Source organism: Sceloporus undulatus, chromosome 6 (genome assembly GCF_019175285.1).
Source record: "Sceloporus undulatus isolate JIND9_A2432 ecotype Alabama chromosome 6, SceUnd_v1.1, whole genome shotgun sequence".
NCBI classification, from domain to species: Eukaryota; Metazoa; Chordata; class Lepidosauria; order Squamata; family Phrynosomatidae; genus Sceloporus; species Sceloporus undulatus.
In genome coordinates, this window is record NC_056527.1 from 3,093,313 (window position 1) to 3,108,177 (window position 14,865).

General features: G+C 43.2%; 1 protein-coding gene across 1 annotated transcript in view; it reads left to right on the forward strand.

Moving 5' to 3' along the window:
* The window catches only part of LOC121933469, a 43,030-nt gene that overhangs the window by 8,300 nt on the left and 19,865 nt on the right, over nt 1-14,865 (forward strand). The window contains exons 3-14 of the mRNA XM_042473248.1: nt 25-129; nt 1,070-1,171; nt 1,907-2,053; nt 5,387-5,527; nt 6,296-6,457; nt 6,850-6,999; nt 7,381-7,584; nt 8,770-8,937; nt 10,578-10,733; nt 11,271-11,387; nt 12,746-12,922; nt 13,441-13,623. Coding sequence (XP_042329182.1) covers nt 25-129; nt 1,070-1,171; nt 1,907-2,053; nt 5,387-5,527; nt 6,296-6,457; nt 6,850-6,999; nt 7,381-7,584; nt 8,770-8,937; nt 10,578-10,733; nt 11,271-11,387; nt 12,746-12,922; nt 13,441-13,623 — 1,812 coding nt within the window. The remainder of the gene's footprint in view (nt 1-24; nt 130-1,069; nt 1,172-1,906; nt 2,054-5,386; nt 5,528-6,295; nt 6,458-6,849; nt 7,000-7,380; nt 7,585-8,769; nt 8,938-10,577; nt 10,734-11,270; nt 11,388-12,745; nt 12,923-13,440; nt 13,624-14,865) is intronic.

Consider the following 14,865-nt stretch of genomic DNA (forward strand, 5'->3'; position numbering starts at 1 on the left):
TTCTTACCTTGCTTCCATGAACAGGATGTTCTGTCCCCTCAGTGGAGTTTTCCTCCTTAATTTCTCAACTGGAAGGAGCCACAGAGGACCAGAAACTAGGCTGGGCTGATAGAGAAAACCAATGTAGAGGTAAGAGTCTCTTTCTGCAGTAAATGTTGAAGATTTTTGTTGTGATGCTCCCCAAACAAAGCAATTTACAGCAACCAAGGAGTTGCTTTCCACCTTTTGCTTGAAGTGGACTTAAAATGGATGCTTTGCATGTCACTTAAACAACCCTATATTGTTGTTGTTGCTGGGTGCCTTCAATTGTTTCCGACTTAAAGCGACCCTAAGGCGAATCTATCATGGGGTTTTCTTGGCAAGTTTCTTCAAAAGGGGTTTGCCATTGCTATCCTCTGATTCTGAGAGTGTGTGACTTGCCTAAGGTCACTCAGTGGGTTTCCATGGCTGAGCGAGGATTCAAATCCTGGTCTATAGAGTCATAATCCCAAATCCAAAGCACTATGCCCTGTTTGCTTTTCTGTATTAACTAGCTGCATTTTTCTACATGGCCAAGTCTCTTTGAGAAGGACTAGTCAGTACAAGAAAGAATCTTGTGATGCCATAAAGTCAAACGTGTTATGTTTTAGGCTGCATCTACACTGCAGAATTAATGCACTTTGATGCTGCTTCAACTGCCAAAAAGTCTCAGAATATGAAATAGTAGAGAGACTGTCGTTGTCCCCTACTCTCTCTAAACCAGGGTGGCGGTGGTTTGTTGTTGTTGTGTGCCTTCAAGTCATTCCCAACTTATGGTGACGCTAAGCCGAATCCTATCACAGGGTTTCTTAGCAGAGAGGGTTTGCCATTGCTGTCCTCCAAGGCTGAGGGAATGTGACTTGCCCAAGATCATCCAGTGACTTTCCATGGCCAAGCCGGGATTTGAACCCCGGTCTCCCGATGCTCAAACCACTACACACTCTGTCTCTCTTGTGGTGGTGGCTGGTGGGGAGTTAAAGAGAGATGTCCCTGTTTTGGGAGGGACTGTTTCTGATATTGTTTCTGACCAGCTGTTGTCTTTTTCTTTCAGGAGGTAGACCCTCTTTTCCAGACGATCTGGAAGGACCATGGGACTTGGAGGGCATGAATCACAAAGAGGACCGGTGCCTGACTCCAACTAATGACGGGGATGGTAAGAGACACAACAAGAAGGAATAGGAAGGGTAAAGATTGTGTACATCAGTGATGGGCAAAGTGTAGCCCACAGGTTGAGTGTTGGTCCCAGATGCTCTTTTATGGGCTTGTAGGACTCCCCATGGTTCCTCTGGATTAGTTTTCAAATGCAGGTATCCCTCTTTTAACATAAAGTGCATCTACATTGTAGAAACAAAGCACTTTGACACCACTTTAACTGCCATGGCTCCATCCTACAGATGGTACTCAAAACCTTTTACCCTTGGCACCCCTCCTTTACATCTACATGCCCCTTCACCCCACACAACATGGTATATGAATAAGAACATTTTGTTTATTTAGTGTGCACGTTTTCATTTGCACATTCATACATGTTCTTATTTTGAATCTTCCTATTCATATTTTAATGTTTTGTAAGGAAATAAACATTAAAATATGAATAGGAATATGTATGAATGTGTGAAGGAAAATACGCACACTAAGGAAACAAAATTATTTTTATTGTTCAAATGAGAACAGTTTAAGGAAATTGGATATTCAACTCAACATGTGTGTAAATTTTACACATTCAAAGGTTTGGGAAGAGGAAGAGGGGGAGAGATCAGGGTCTCTTGAGACCCCCTTGGGTCCCATGCCCCCCGCGTGTGAGAACCACTGGTTTAATGGGTTTGCTCCAGTTGGGTCTAACAACTAGATTTTTGCCTAAAGATTTATCATTCTCTCTCTCAAACAGGTGAGCATCAGAGCAGCTTTCACCTGTGCGCCCTCATGAAACTGGTCAAGGAAATTCCCGAATTTCTCTATGGGCACGGAAAAGCCCCCCAAGACCCCATTGTTGTTTCCGATGATGATGGCAGTGAATCTGAGGCGCATGGCGATGGTGAGTATGCAGGCCATGCTGCTAACATTTCTGGTCACATTCCCATTATCACCAGGGCCATGTCCACTCTGGGGTTTAGTCCGAACTTGAAAGGATTTCCACATTGAGCATTCCTGATCTAAAATGCTGAATGTGTTTTGGATTTTATTTCCAGATTTTGGAATATTTGCATAGACAGTCACATATATTGTTTTTTTTAATCCAGGTTTGGAAAATAATTTAAAATATATACAGTGGTACCTCGGGATACGAAATACCCAGGTTACGAATTTTTCGGGATACAAATAAATCCCATAGGGATTTATTGTTTCGGGTTACGAAAGTTTTTTCGGGTTACGAAAAAACTCCGGCGCTGTTTTAAATGGAGCCGCGGCAGAGCCGCGGCTTTTTTCCCCATTAGCGCCTATGGCAATTCGGCTTACGAAGGTTTTTCGGGTTACGAAATTAGCCGCGGAACGAATTAATTTCGTAACCCGAGGCACCACTGTATATACATTCCCAAAAGCAAACCTTGCTTTTGACATTTTACGTAAGGGACACCATTTTATGACGGCACCATGGTTTTTCATGGTACTGGAGCAGCCATAGATGTTGGTATCCATGGGGGGTCCTGGAATGAAACCCCTGCAGATACGGAGGACCCATTGTACATAATGAGATCTCTTGGAGATGAGACGCAAGTTTAAACATGAAATGAATTTCTGTTTTATATACACTTATACTGGGTGACCCTGTATCAAGTCACACTCTCTCAACTTCAGAGGAAGGCAGTGGTAAACCCCCTGGGAACAAATCTTGCCAAGAAATCCCCATGATAGATTTGCCTTAGGGTTGCCATAAGTCAAAATGACTTGAAGGCACACAACAACAACAGCAACAAGAACATGTCCTATAAACATAGGCTGATGGTAATTTTATACATAAGATTTTAGATAATTTTGTTCACAAAGCAAAGTTTTGGTACGCTGAACCATCAGAAAGGAAAGGTGTCCCTATTTCAGCCACTCGTATAGACAATGTTGGATTTTGTAATATGTAGGATTTTGGAAATCTCGATAAGGGAGAGTCAATCTGCAGTTGGAGAACATTTCACCCTCCTTGGATATACAGTATGGCCCTTAGAAGTGGCAGTTCTTGACCAAAAAAGAATACAAAAGAAAGAGAATAAATTTGTGCATGAAACAAAGTTTGTGCACACTGAACCATCAGAAAGCAAAGAGGTCACTATCTCAGCCACTCGTATAGACAATGTTGGATTTTGGAATATATAGGATTTTGAAATTCTTGATAAGGAAGTTGCAGAACACGTCAGTCTTCGTGGACATACAACATGGGCCTTAGAAGTGGCAATTCTTGACCAAAAAATAATGCAAGGGAAGACTAGAAAGAGAATAGTTATGTGTGTGAAACAAAGTTTGTGCACACTGAACCATCAGAAAGCAAAGGGGTCACTATGCAGTTCGACGCCGCTTTAACTACCGTAGCTCAATGCTGTGGAATTCTGGGATTTGTGGTTTTTTGAGCTATTTAGCCTTCTCCGTGAGAGAGCGCTGGTGCTAGAACAAGCTACAGATACAAGGAATTTGTGATGTGGAGTTAAAGCGGTGTCAGACTTCATTAATTCTGCAGTGCAGATGCAGCCCTAGCTGTAGGCTATGAAAAAGTCTGTTATGTTAACACAGCTCATTCCTCCCTTAAAAATAAATAGATAAAATGAATCATGGAGTGCCCCCCCCTCTTTCTTCCTGTCAATTATGGAATTTGTGATGGATTATTCCTCCACCTCCAAAAAAATCTTGCAGGCTCATTGACAAGCGACTGTGAAATGCTTGACAGCTGTGGAATATTCATGAGATTAAGGACAGAAGTGATGAGAGAGACAGAGGAAAATGTCATGCAATTTATCAAATGGAGGCTTGCTGCTGGGAGGCAGACAGAGAGGGGATGTTTTGAGCCTGGTAGGCTTCTTAGATCTCGTCACAACCTGCAAAATAAACTGCATAAAATAAAATAAACAGGATAGATTGATGTTGTTATCTTATCCCTGGAAGCTTGACTTGGTAGAAAAGGATAAGCAAAAACAGCCAGGTTAAGCAGGAAGAAGAAAGTAACAGTGAAAACTAGAATGCAAACCAATGGATGCAAATTCCAAGCAATTCAAAGAAAAGAGATTCCACCCAAATATTAGGAAGAACCCTTTCTTTTCTTTTCTTTTTTACTGCAACAGCTGTTTGGCAGTGGAATAGACTGTCTCAGAGGAACTCCATCTTTAAACAGAGATTGGATGGCTGTTTTCTATTTTCTACCATGGCGACATCCTGTAGAATTTGGGGATTTGTAGTTTGGAGAGTTCTCTGGATGAGGATTACAAATACCCCATGGAACTACAAATCCTGACATTGCATAGGATGGGGCCATTGCAGTTGAAATGGGGTCTCAAAGCACTGTAGCTGGGTAGTAAGGGATAAACACATGCAAGACAGGAAGCCCTCCACATGTGCGGCTTTGACTTTTACAGATGTTATTATTCGTGGTTTTGATCAATACATTATCTCTAGAAATCACTAAGTTCTACATTGTGACTCTTCTGCAGGTTGACCATAGAGTTGCACTGGAGGACCTAGAAATTCCTAGAGAGAACACTTCTTAGGGCATTTATAGGTCCTCCGGTGTGATTCTGTGGTCACACTCTGGCGAAAGTTGAGCATAGAGTCGTGGTGGAAGACCTAACGATTCCTAGAGAGAACACTTCTATAGCCATTTGTAGGTCCTTCATGTGATTCACTGGTCAGCTTCCAGTGGAAGTTAACCAAAGAGTCACTCTGGAAGACCTGGAGATTCCTAAAGAGAACACTTCTCTAGGCCTTTGTAGGTCTTCCAGTGCAATTCTTTGGTCACCTTCCAGTGGAATTCATTTTTAAAACTGAGCAAACACCTCTCAAGGAATCTCCAGGTCTCCCAGTGCTGCTGCGACTGTATGGCAGAGTCGCACTGGAGGACCTGGAGATTGCTAGAGAAGTGTTTGCTCAGTTTTTAAAAATGTTTATTTTTAATGTGCAGTTTTCACAGGGCCCCTCTGCCCCTAACCCCAGTGAAGGGGGATGGCCCACGGTATAAAAAAGGAGAGGGAGAGGTGAAAGGGAAGGGAGTCTAGTGGACCTGGCTGGTTTGTTTTTGCATGGACTTTTTGGCATTTCAGTCTTTTTCCTGAGGTGCACAGATGAATAAATACATTTTCAGTTGTGTGATTCTGTCCTACAATCTATCCACATGTCCAAAGGACTTCATTGTCATCACAGGATTGTTGATTTGACATTTGCTTTGTCCTGGTAGTGAAAGCCAGAGAGCGAAAGGAGCGCTTCTATCACCTGGGCCTACAGGGCAATATGGCTGACATTCTCCAGGGCCCACTCAGCCCTCCATATTCACTTGCCAGCAGCACAGAGGAGGAATGGATAGAGTCTCAGATTCAGGGTACGTACACAGAAGAGGACTATCAGGGCTAATCTATGCAGAAGTGTACAGTTGGCCCTCAGACTTGCCATCTGCAGATTCAAGCATCTGCGGACAGCAAGTTTGCATTGTCCATAATGGCGGTGCATGCACATGGCTGCACCACCATTAGTCAGTGCACGCGGCTGTGCCATCATTAAATTCCATTGTCGCCAATGGCAATGCAGCAGCATGCACACACCACCATGGGACAATGGACACTATCCCTAATGGCAGCACAGCCATGTGCACGCACTGCCATTCGGGACAATGGAACTTGAGCATTTGCAGATTTTGGTATCTGCAGGCAGGGGAGTCTGTAACATGGGTTTTTCCCAGTGTATTTTAATATTATATTTAATTTTTTATTGTATTATTGAATAGTATTTAAATGTTTTATTCTGCAGTTGCTTGTAAAGTGCCATGTACATGGATGGCGCTGTATAAATTGATGATGACAATAATGATGATAGTGCTATATAAATAAAGGATGATGATAATAATGATGATGAAGAGTAGCTTAGGAGAAGGAGAGTAGCTTAGCCACCTGAGGAGGGAATTCCACACCTTTCCTAGTTTGCAATGGTCCCTGCCTTATTTAAACAGTGTGAAAAATACTTGTTTTTCAAAATCAAAAATTGTTAGATGTTCATGTTTTTTAACTAAATAACACGAACCCCAAGAGAAAGCCTCCTTAAGGGCAATCCTTTACTGACTGGATATTTTTGCATTGCTTATTTGCTGTCCCAGAAGTGGCAACAAACACAGATCTTGCTGGAGAAGGGAACCCGGCCCATCATTTGCTGAAGTGTGAAACGGAAGCCCCCCTCAACCTGCCATGTCAGTTTGGGGTACAGAATGGGAGCCCCCAATCAGAGATGAAGGCGGAGGCTTGCACAGAGAGCACAGCAGGTGAGTCGGAAGCCCAGGTGAGTTAGACACAAGTTTATAGTAGCACATTATTACACCCATTTTCCTAGGAAACTAATTAAAATTCCCTCTTGGATTTTTGGTGTGTTTATGAAGAAAAACAAAATGAGAGAAGGAAAAGAAAGGGGGAAAGGATGGGCAAATAGCTAGGATGGAAAGGTAATCTTGGTACCTACATTAATATAAGATGACCAATATAACCCAAGGGTGGATGCAGCCACTGTCTCCCCAGTGCTGCTGAAAAGGAAAAATCTAGGTGGAAGAAAAAGACTTTGCAAAAAGGAGCCTCTTTGTCAGAGTCTTTGGTAAGTGAAGGAGACCTGAATTTGGGTCATTCATAGTCTAACTTTCTGTTCACTGTTTCCTTAAAACAGACACGCTCCTCAGAGGACTCCCTGTTCATGAGGAGGATGGAGAACAGGAGGACAGGGCAGGAGGCCATGATTCTCTGGAGAATGGTGCAAGCAGAGACACAGAGCCAAGCAGAACAGAAGCTGGAGTTGGAGAAGAGCATCCACCGAAAGGTAAAAAATCAGTGGAGAAAAGGCTCTGATTTGCCACAGTCCAGGACTCTCCGAGCTTTTGGAAAGCAAATGTTGCAACAAGAAGACATAAAACACAGTCAAGCAAAGTTGGGCAGTAAGCAAAATATTTCAAAATATGGCCGTTTCAGATGCCCACCTAGAATTCACAAGTCTGTATGTAACAGACCATCCTTTTGGACCCAAATTCTATTATTGTTGTTTTTGAAGTTTTCTGCACTTAGAACCATAGAATCAGAGTTGGAAGGGGACCACAAAATCCATGTAGTCCAACCCTGCTGCCGTGTAGGAATACACAACTTTCCAATGGTAAGCCTATGAAGGCTCTCAACTGATTTGTCCCTTGATTATTTTGCCACACAGAACCCATTGCAGATCCTGGCCATCAGCTGTTACCCAGTTTGCAGAAGAAAGCTGAGTTGGACTGCCCTTCCCTGCTCACCCCTTTCAGCAGTGTTATTGGGTCTGGCAATTCTTCCTCGAAAGACTTGAAGGGACCTGAGACAATGAATATGAGACCTGATAAGGAAGATGCTTCTGAACAGGTGTCTTTGAACATGGCACCAGGTTTGTAACCTAGGGACGAAATCCTGGGACAAAGAAACACATCTGATCTTTTTAGTGGGAGTTTTTGAGACCAGGGACCCCTCACCACCCGCGCAGCTTCCACATTTTTACTATTGTTGTTGTGTGCCTTAAGTTGTTTCCGACTAAGGCAACACTATTGTGCAGTTTTCTTGGCAAGATTTGTTCAGCGTAGGGTTGCCTTCCTCTGAGGCTGAGAGAGTGCAACTGGCCCAAGGTCATCTAGTGGGTTTGCATGATGGAGCAGGGATTCGAACCCTGGTTTGCAACATCCTAGTCCAGTGCTTAAACCACCACACCATGCTGGCTCCCTCCACATTTTTAGCATTTTCATTTTAAAGAGAAATCCCTCCATGCCCCCAGAAGTCAACTTTGCGTTCATGTTGCATTGCAAAAAAGGACCACCCTGAATCTAAATGATTCTGTGATGGCGGTGGAATCCCCTCTAACTCACCCCTGCCAGGATATGTGACAAATTCTGCCTAAGGTCACAAGGTCTAAACATGAATATGAACATGAACATGAATTATTTCATAATTCGGGATAAGGGAGCCTCAACCTGCACATGTGGAAAAAAATACCCCCCAAAATCATGAGGTAGGAATATAGAATCATAGAGTCGTAGAGTTGGTACTAAAATATAATGCCTAAAGACAGTAGTCCCTCTCTATTTATGTGGGTGGATTTTTTAAAACTAATTTTCGAAACAGAAAATAGTGGTTTTTACATTATCTCCCCAAGACTACTATCTCATTTTACAGCTCAAACGTGTAACTCATGAACAGTATGCTAAAGATAGTTTCTGTAAGTTATCAGTCTTGGATAATAATTGAAATTATACCTATCAGGTCTGCTTTTGACATATAAGACAAGACCTTTATGTTCATGAACTTAGTGTTCTTAACATCTTTTGTTTGGGCAATAGGGATGAGTACTTGAATAGTGCCTTTAAAGTGCCTGAAACAGATTCCTCATCCCACTGATGTGGAATCTATTAGGAGCTACTGGGTTTATCTCATAGAATGATAGAGTCAGAAGAGACCCCAAAGGCCATCTAACCCGCTTTGGCCATGCGGGAACACACAATCAAAGCACCCCTGACAGATGACCATCCAGTCTCTGCTTGAAAACCTGTTCTCTCTAATCTATACTCTTCCTTTCATTTAGAGATGAAAGCTGAGGAGAAGCCCCTCCATGGTCTCCTGAAGTGCCTGAAGGAACTCATTGTCCACCAGCCCCAACAACCACCCCGTAAACCTCCTCTTGGTGGCTGTCAAGAAACCCTTGGACACAGAAGAAGGGATGTGGGGAGTGGTGGATCGCCACCCATCCAAGGTGAGTTTTGGGTGCAACAACCATTTCTGAAATTAGGGGTTTTGGTAGCTCATTTCTTTCTACCTTGGCTTGTATTTTGCATCTGCAGCGGCCACAGATGTCATAGGGTTCCTTGTAGTTTGTTGTTGGGGTGCGCCTTCAAGTTGTTCCCAACTTATGGAAACCCTAAAGTGAACCTATCATGGGGTTTTCTTGGCAGGATTTGTTCAGAAGAGACTTGCCATTGTCTTCCCCTGAGGCTCAGAGCACGTGACTTGCCCAAAGTCAACCATTGGGTTTCATGGCTGAGCTGGGAATTGAACACTGGTCTCCAGAGTTGTAATTCAACACTCAAACCACTATGCCACATTGGCTCTTCCTTGTAGCACTTCTATTTTTGTATGGCACATGAGCACAAGACCGCATGCACTTCTTCCACCAGCAAGGGACAGTTGTGCAACTTTCTTAGACACTTGGGACTGAATCCTATAAGTTAGTTCCAAACTGAGTAGACCCATAGACTCAACTGTTGAATGAGCAGTCAAAACATAGCCAAATCCCATTGATTAAAAGGGTCTTTGTTGTTGTTGTTTTTATGCACCTTCAAATTGATTTCAATTTATGGTTAACCTCTTATAGGGTTTTCTTGGTAAGATTTCTTCAGAGGAGATTTGCCTTGCCTTCCTTTGAAGCTGAGAGTGTGTGACATATCCAAAGTCACCCAATGTGTTTCTGTGGCTGATGAACTGGTATTTGAACTCTGGTCTCCAGGACTCCTAGTGTGCATCTACACTGTAGAAATCAGTGCAGTTTGATATCACTTTAGATGCCATGGTGCCATCCTACAGAATCCTGGGATTTGGTAAGGCACCAGCACTCATAGGCAGAGAATGCAAAAGACCTTGTAAAACTACAAATCCCAAGGTTCTGTAGGATGGAGCCACAGCACTTAAAGTAATGTCAAAGTGCATTATTTCTACAGTGTAGATGCACCCTTAGTGTAACACTCCGACTAATGTACTACACTGGTTTCCATTTCAAGATTCATTGAGAAGAGGCTTGTCCTTACTTTCCTCTGAGGTTGAGAGGGTGTGACTTGCCCAAGGTTATCCAGTGGGTTTCCATGGCTGTAATGAGACGATTTAAACCCTAGGCTCCTAAAGACCTAGTTCAACACTGCAACCATGCTGATTTTCATTGGCAGCATTTATTGAGAGAATGTGACTGGTTCAAGATCACTCCATAGGTTTCTGAGATGCTGGCATATTTCAGAACCATGTAAAATAGATGAGGCAAGAAAATGTAGGAGCTTGTATGCCCTAATAAATTCCTACTCAATTCCTCAGTGCTTCACAAAGCTCTCATTTATTGTGAATGTTATTACAGTGGGCCCTTGGGATCCACTGGAGTTTATTTCCAAGACCCCTCATGAATACCAGCATCCATGGATGATCAAGTTGCAGTAAATACAAATGGCATAGTGAAATGGTGTCCATTATATTAAATGACAAAATCAAGGTTTGCTGTTTGGAATTTATATATTTTTTGAATATTTTCGTGCCATGCACAGTTGAATCCGCAATAGAAAATCCATGGATATAGAGGAGTGCCTGCATTTTAATTTCTCCCTAATGGTCCTGATTGTTCATTTCTTTATCTAGTTAAAACTGAAGCAATGGAAGAGGGGCCACTTGCCCATAGTCCACGGAGGAAAGGAGCTGGTCCTCCTCTTACTCCAAGAGGCAATCTTTTCCAGACAGAAGGAAGCGGGAGAATAAATGCACCACAAGTGAAGGGTGACTTCCCCCTTGCAAGAGGTAAGATGCAGCATTTTCCCTTGTCTCTGGGTTTCTGTACAGGATAGGTCTTAAGTATCCAAATCCTACCACTGGGCAAAGCTCAGAAAGTGACCTTTTTGGACCACAGTGCCCAGAATCCACCAGCCAGCCATAGAGTCCAAAAAGCCACTTTTCCAAATTTGTCTGAAGAAAACCAAGAATAATGCAAAGCGTATTTCCCTCTCTAACAGTTCTGTGTACATCCTTTGGGTAGCTTTGATGCTGGACTGCTCAGCTTTAATGCTGACATCTAGACCATCAAACAGCTGTCTTCCTTTCACTCAAGCCTTCAGTCCTGAACCCTAAAAAGGGGCATGTTTTCCCTAAATATATTATGAATGTGTTTATTCATTAATGTGTGTATGAATGTATACATTGTGGATGTTCTATTTTAGGTGCAAGTGTTCAGCACCTTGGATAGCTCTTGTGTGTTTCAGACTAAACCCTGAAGCAGATTCATCATCCCACTCAGTTGCTTATTGAGACACATTATGTTTCTTTTGGGGGTTTCTTTAGTAAAAGTCAAGCGGGAAAAGAACAGTCCCCCACTTCAATCCAGTAACTCTGCCAACATCTCTGGACCCACTGGCCAAGAGAGGAGAGCTGAGGAGACCAGTGCCTTGGGCATGAAAGGTAAGATTGCTCTTTTTCTGGCTGGCTGACCTGGCAGTATTGAATGGGATTGCCACAAACTAGATACCAACTCTGCCCACACCTGTATTCAGGGAATGTCATCACAGGCCCTATTGACATCACTTCAATATTAGAGGAACTTTCACAGGCTCATCCTCCAATGTGATTTATGCCATACTATGTCAGCCATGCCCTTCAGCACTCTACACTGGGCAAAGAGACCAGTCTCTGTGCCAGAGGATAAATGGACATAAATCAAACATTAGGAACATAAATCAAACATTCTTCCCTGTTTTATTGAATCATTTCCTGTATTGCTATGTATTTTATATGTATTACAGTGCTCCCTCGGGTTACGAAATTAATTCGTTCCGCCGCGGCGTTCGTAACCCGATGCATTTCGCAAGCCGAAAAGGGCTTTCCGTTAGCGCTGGCAAGCCGCGCGTTTGAATTTCGCGCCGAAAAAAAATTCGTAACCCGAAAAAACCTTCGTATCCCGGAACAGTTTTTTCCAATGGTACTTTTTCGTATCCCGGAAATTTCATAACGCGATCAATTCGTATCCCGGGGTACCACTGTATCCTACTAGAGATGCCCCCTCCCCACCCCCACTCCCTTTGTGTCGTGTCTTTTTAGATTGTAAGCCTGAGGCCAGGGATCCGTCCAATTAAAAAGATTGTATGTACAGCGCTGTGTAAATTTACAGCGCTTTATAAATAAAGGTTAATAATAATAATAACAACACACAGTTGCAGAACACTTCAGTCTCCCTGGAAATTCTATCTCAGACCTCAAGACAGCAGTCCTTGAACAAAAGAACTACAGATGAAGATTGGAAAGAGAAACAGCAGAACTGGAATTTATCCACAGACTACAGTTCATCAGCAATGGGTTGAACAGAGATAGTGGCTTCCTGGCACACTACACACTTTTCGCACAGTACACAGGCTATATAGTCCCCATCCTCATGAAAGTGCCCTTGATCTGTTCATCGCATCCTTTTCTTTTTCCCACACTACATTGCAATATACTCATTCATATGATTATCTGTTCTCCTGCTGAATGCTGCAGCGATCTGGCTGCCTATGTCCCCCGATGACCATTGTGAAAACTGCCTTTGCCAAATCATCTCCATACCCATAGGTTTTGAATTTGAATTGAAGTTCTCAGATGCAAATGACTATGTAGGTCTGCCTCTGGGTTCTTCACTCCAGAAGTATATCTCTGAAGAAGTAGGTCTACGAAAACTCATGCTACCCGCTTCCTTCTTTCAGTTGGTCTCAAAGGTGCTGCAAGATCCCTGTGCATACTGATTTTCCAGACTAACATGGCTATATCCTTTAATTTCTGTGCCACAGTTAAACTGGAGGCTGGAGATGAGGGAGAGGACATCCCCTTTTCAGCCCTGAAAGGACCCCCAGAAGAGGAGGAAGAGGAAGAGCAATATCTCCAGCCCTGCTTGTTGAATAGTGGCTCCTCTCACAGTGGTGCAGAGCCCAGGATGGATCTGGGCATCTGGGCCCCGTATCCAGAGGGTAAGGCAGAGTCCAGACTGAGTCCTCAATCAGACAAGGCTTGGATCCTTCCTTTGGCTGGCTTTAAAGGAAACATGGAAAGGGATCTCTCCCTTCCCAGCTGTCTTCTAGCGGACATTTGCTCCGGTCAGTCAGGATTTAGGTTGGCATCTGTCAGCCAGAGAACATTTTCTTCAGCCACCCCAAAACTGTGGCATAACCTGCCAGAAGAGATTCAACAGCTGAATATAGTATGCTGTCCGAATTTAAAACAACATGGAAAGCCAATCTCTTCTGGCAGACTTATCCAGATGATTTTTAAATTGTGAATTTAGATGTTGAAATTTAAATGTGGACTGTTTTAAAACAGTTTAAACAGTTGCTTATTTTAATTAATGTTTTTTAATTGATGTTTTGCACTGTTGATTTGCTGTTGTTTCCTGCCTTGATCCATGGTGAGAGGTGGGTAAGAATTATTATTATTGTTATTATTGTTATTATCGTTGTTAAAGCTATTCTCTCCTCCATTCCCACCACAGAGTGGAGTCCAGCCACTAGCCCTCTCCATGGCCTCTTGAAGTGCCTGAAAGAAATCCCCGTCCCTGGGCCACCCTCTTCTAAACTGTTCCCGGGAAAAAGAGCGACACCAGCATCCGAAGGAAGAGGAGGAGAAGAAGAAGGAGGGAAAGAGAGAAGGAAAGGGGGAAGAAAAGGAAGGCTCGGTATGTAAGTCCCAATGTGGTACCACGCATAGTGGAGGAGGAACCGGGTGCACAGCGTTGGAAGAAGGGCTTCCCAATTCTTGGTCTTGTTTAGAACCATCAGTGATAGCATAAAGCAGTCCTCCCCCCCCAAAAACCCCTAGCCTTCCAGGTGTTCTGGACTTTGGTTCCCAGAATATTGGCCAAGATGGCTGAGGCTTCAAGGAGTTGAAGTCCAAAACACCTGGAGGACCAGAGTTTGGGAATCACTGGCATAGAGTTTGGGGGGAAAGTTACTTTTGGGGGATTACAAAAAGTCCCACAAAACATAACGTTCTTGAGCTCTGCTGCAAGACCGTGTAATTCTGAGCACTGGCTTTCTAGATATTTGGTCATCTTTTGCAACTCATGGGTCTTGTGTGGGGAGGGGACACAGACGGGGGCCAGGATACTGGGACTCCAAAAGCTAAACTCCCAAGTGAGGAGTTTTTCCAACAAGTGCTTTTTTTCCTGTCCCATTTGTTTTCTGTCCCATTTTATTCTTGCTTCTTCCTTCCCAGATGTCTAAATGGGATGAAAACATCCTTGGAGCAGAAACTATCCACACTGCATAGTTAGAGCAGTTTCGCACCATTCTTAACTGTCATGGCTCCAGCCTATGGATTCCTGGGGCTTGCCTTTTGGGGAGGGATTTAGAAGTCCCACATGATGTGACAGGAAATGCACAAGAGAATTTGAGATGCTCCCCACCAGATTACAGATGTTAGAAATCCATAGGATGGAGCCATGACAGTTAAAGCTGTATATTACACTGATTTTGCATGGATATTGAAAGGGAAACAAAAAATCTCTTTGCCTGTTCTAACTTAAAAAGGCTTGTATCTCTGTTATTTCTGTATCCTGGGGCTAGGGATGTTCTTCCAAAAGAACAGGCTGACGCTGTGAAGTTTACAAAGGGCATTTTGTTCCATAAAATGCCACAAAAACTGTGGAATGGGTTATGTAGTAAGGACCGGAGAATGGCTGCTTACTTTGCAGGAGGCAACTGATGCCTAGACGTTTTGACTTATAACAAATTCATTAGCTTCATGCAGTGTTCCCTGCAATAATATTAATAGTATAATAGTATATTAAAATGTAAGAGCTTGTGACTTTGGCCTCCCATTCTCTCCAGATTCTGGTCTATCAAAAATGAGAGACAAGGGCTGCTGCCACATTACTGAAATAAAGCAGTCTGACACCACTTTAACTTCCATGGCTCAC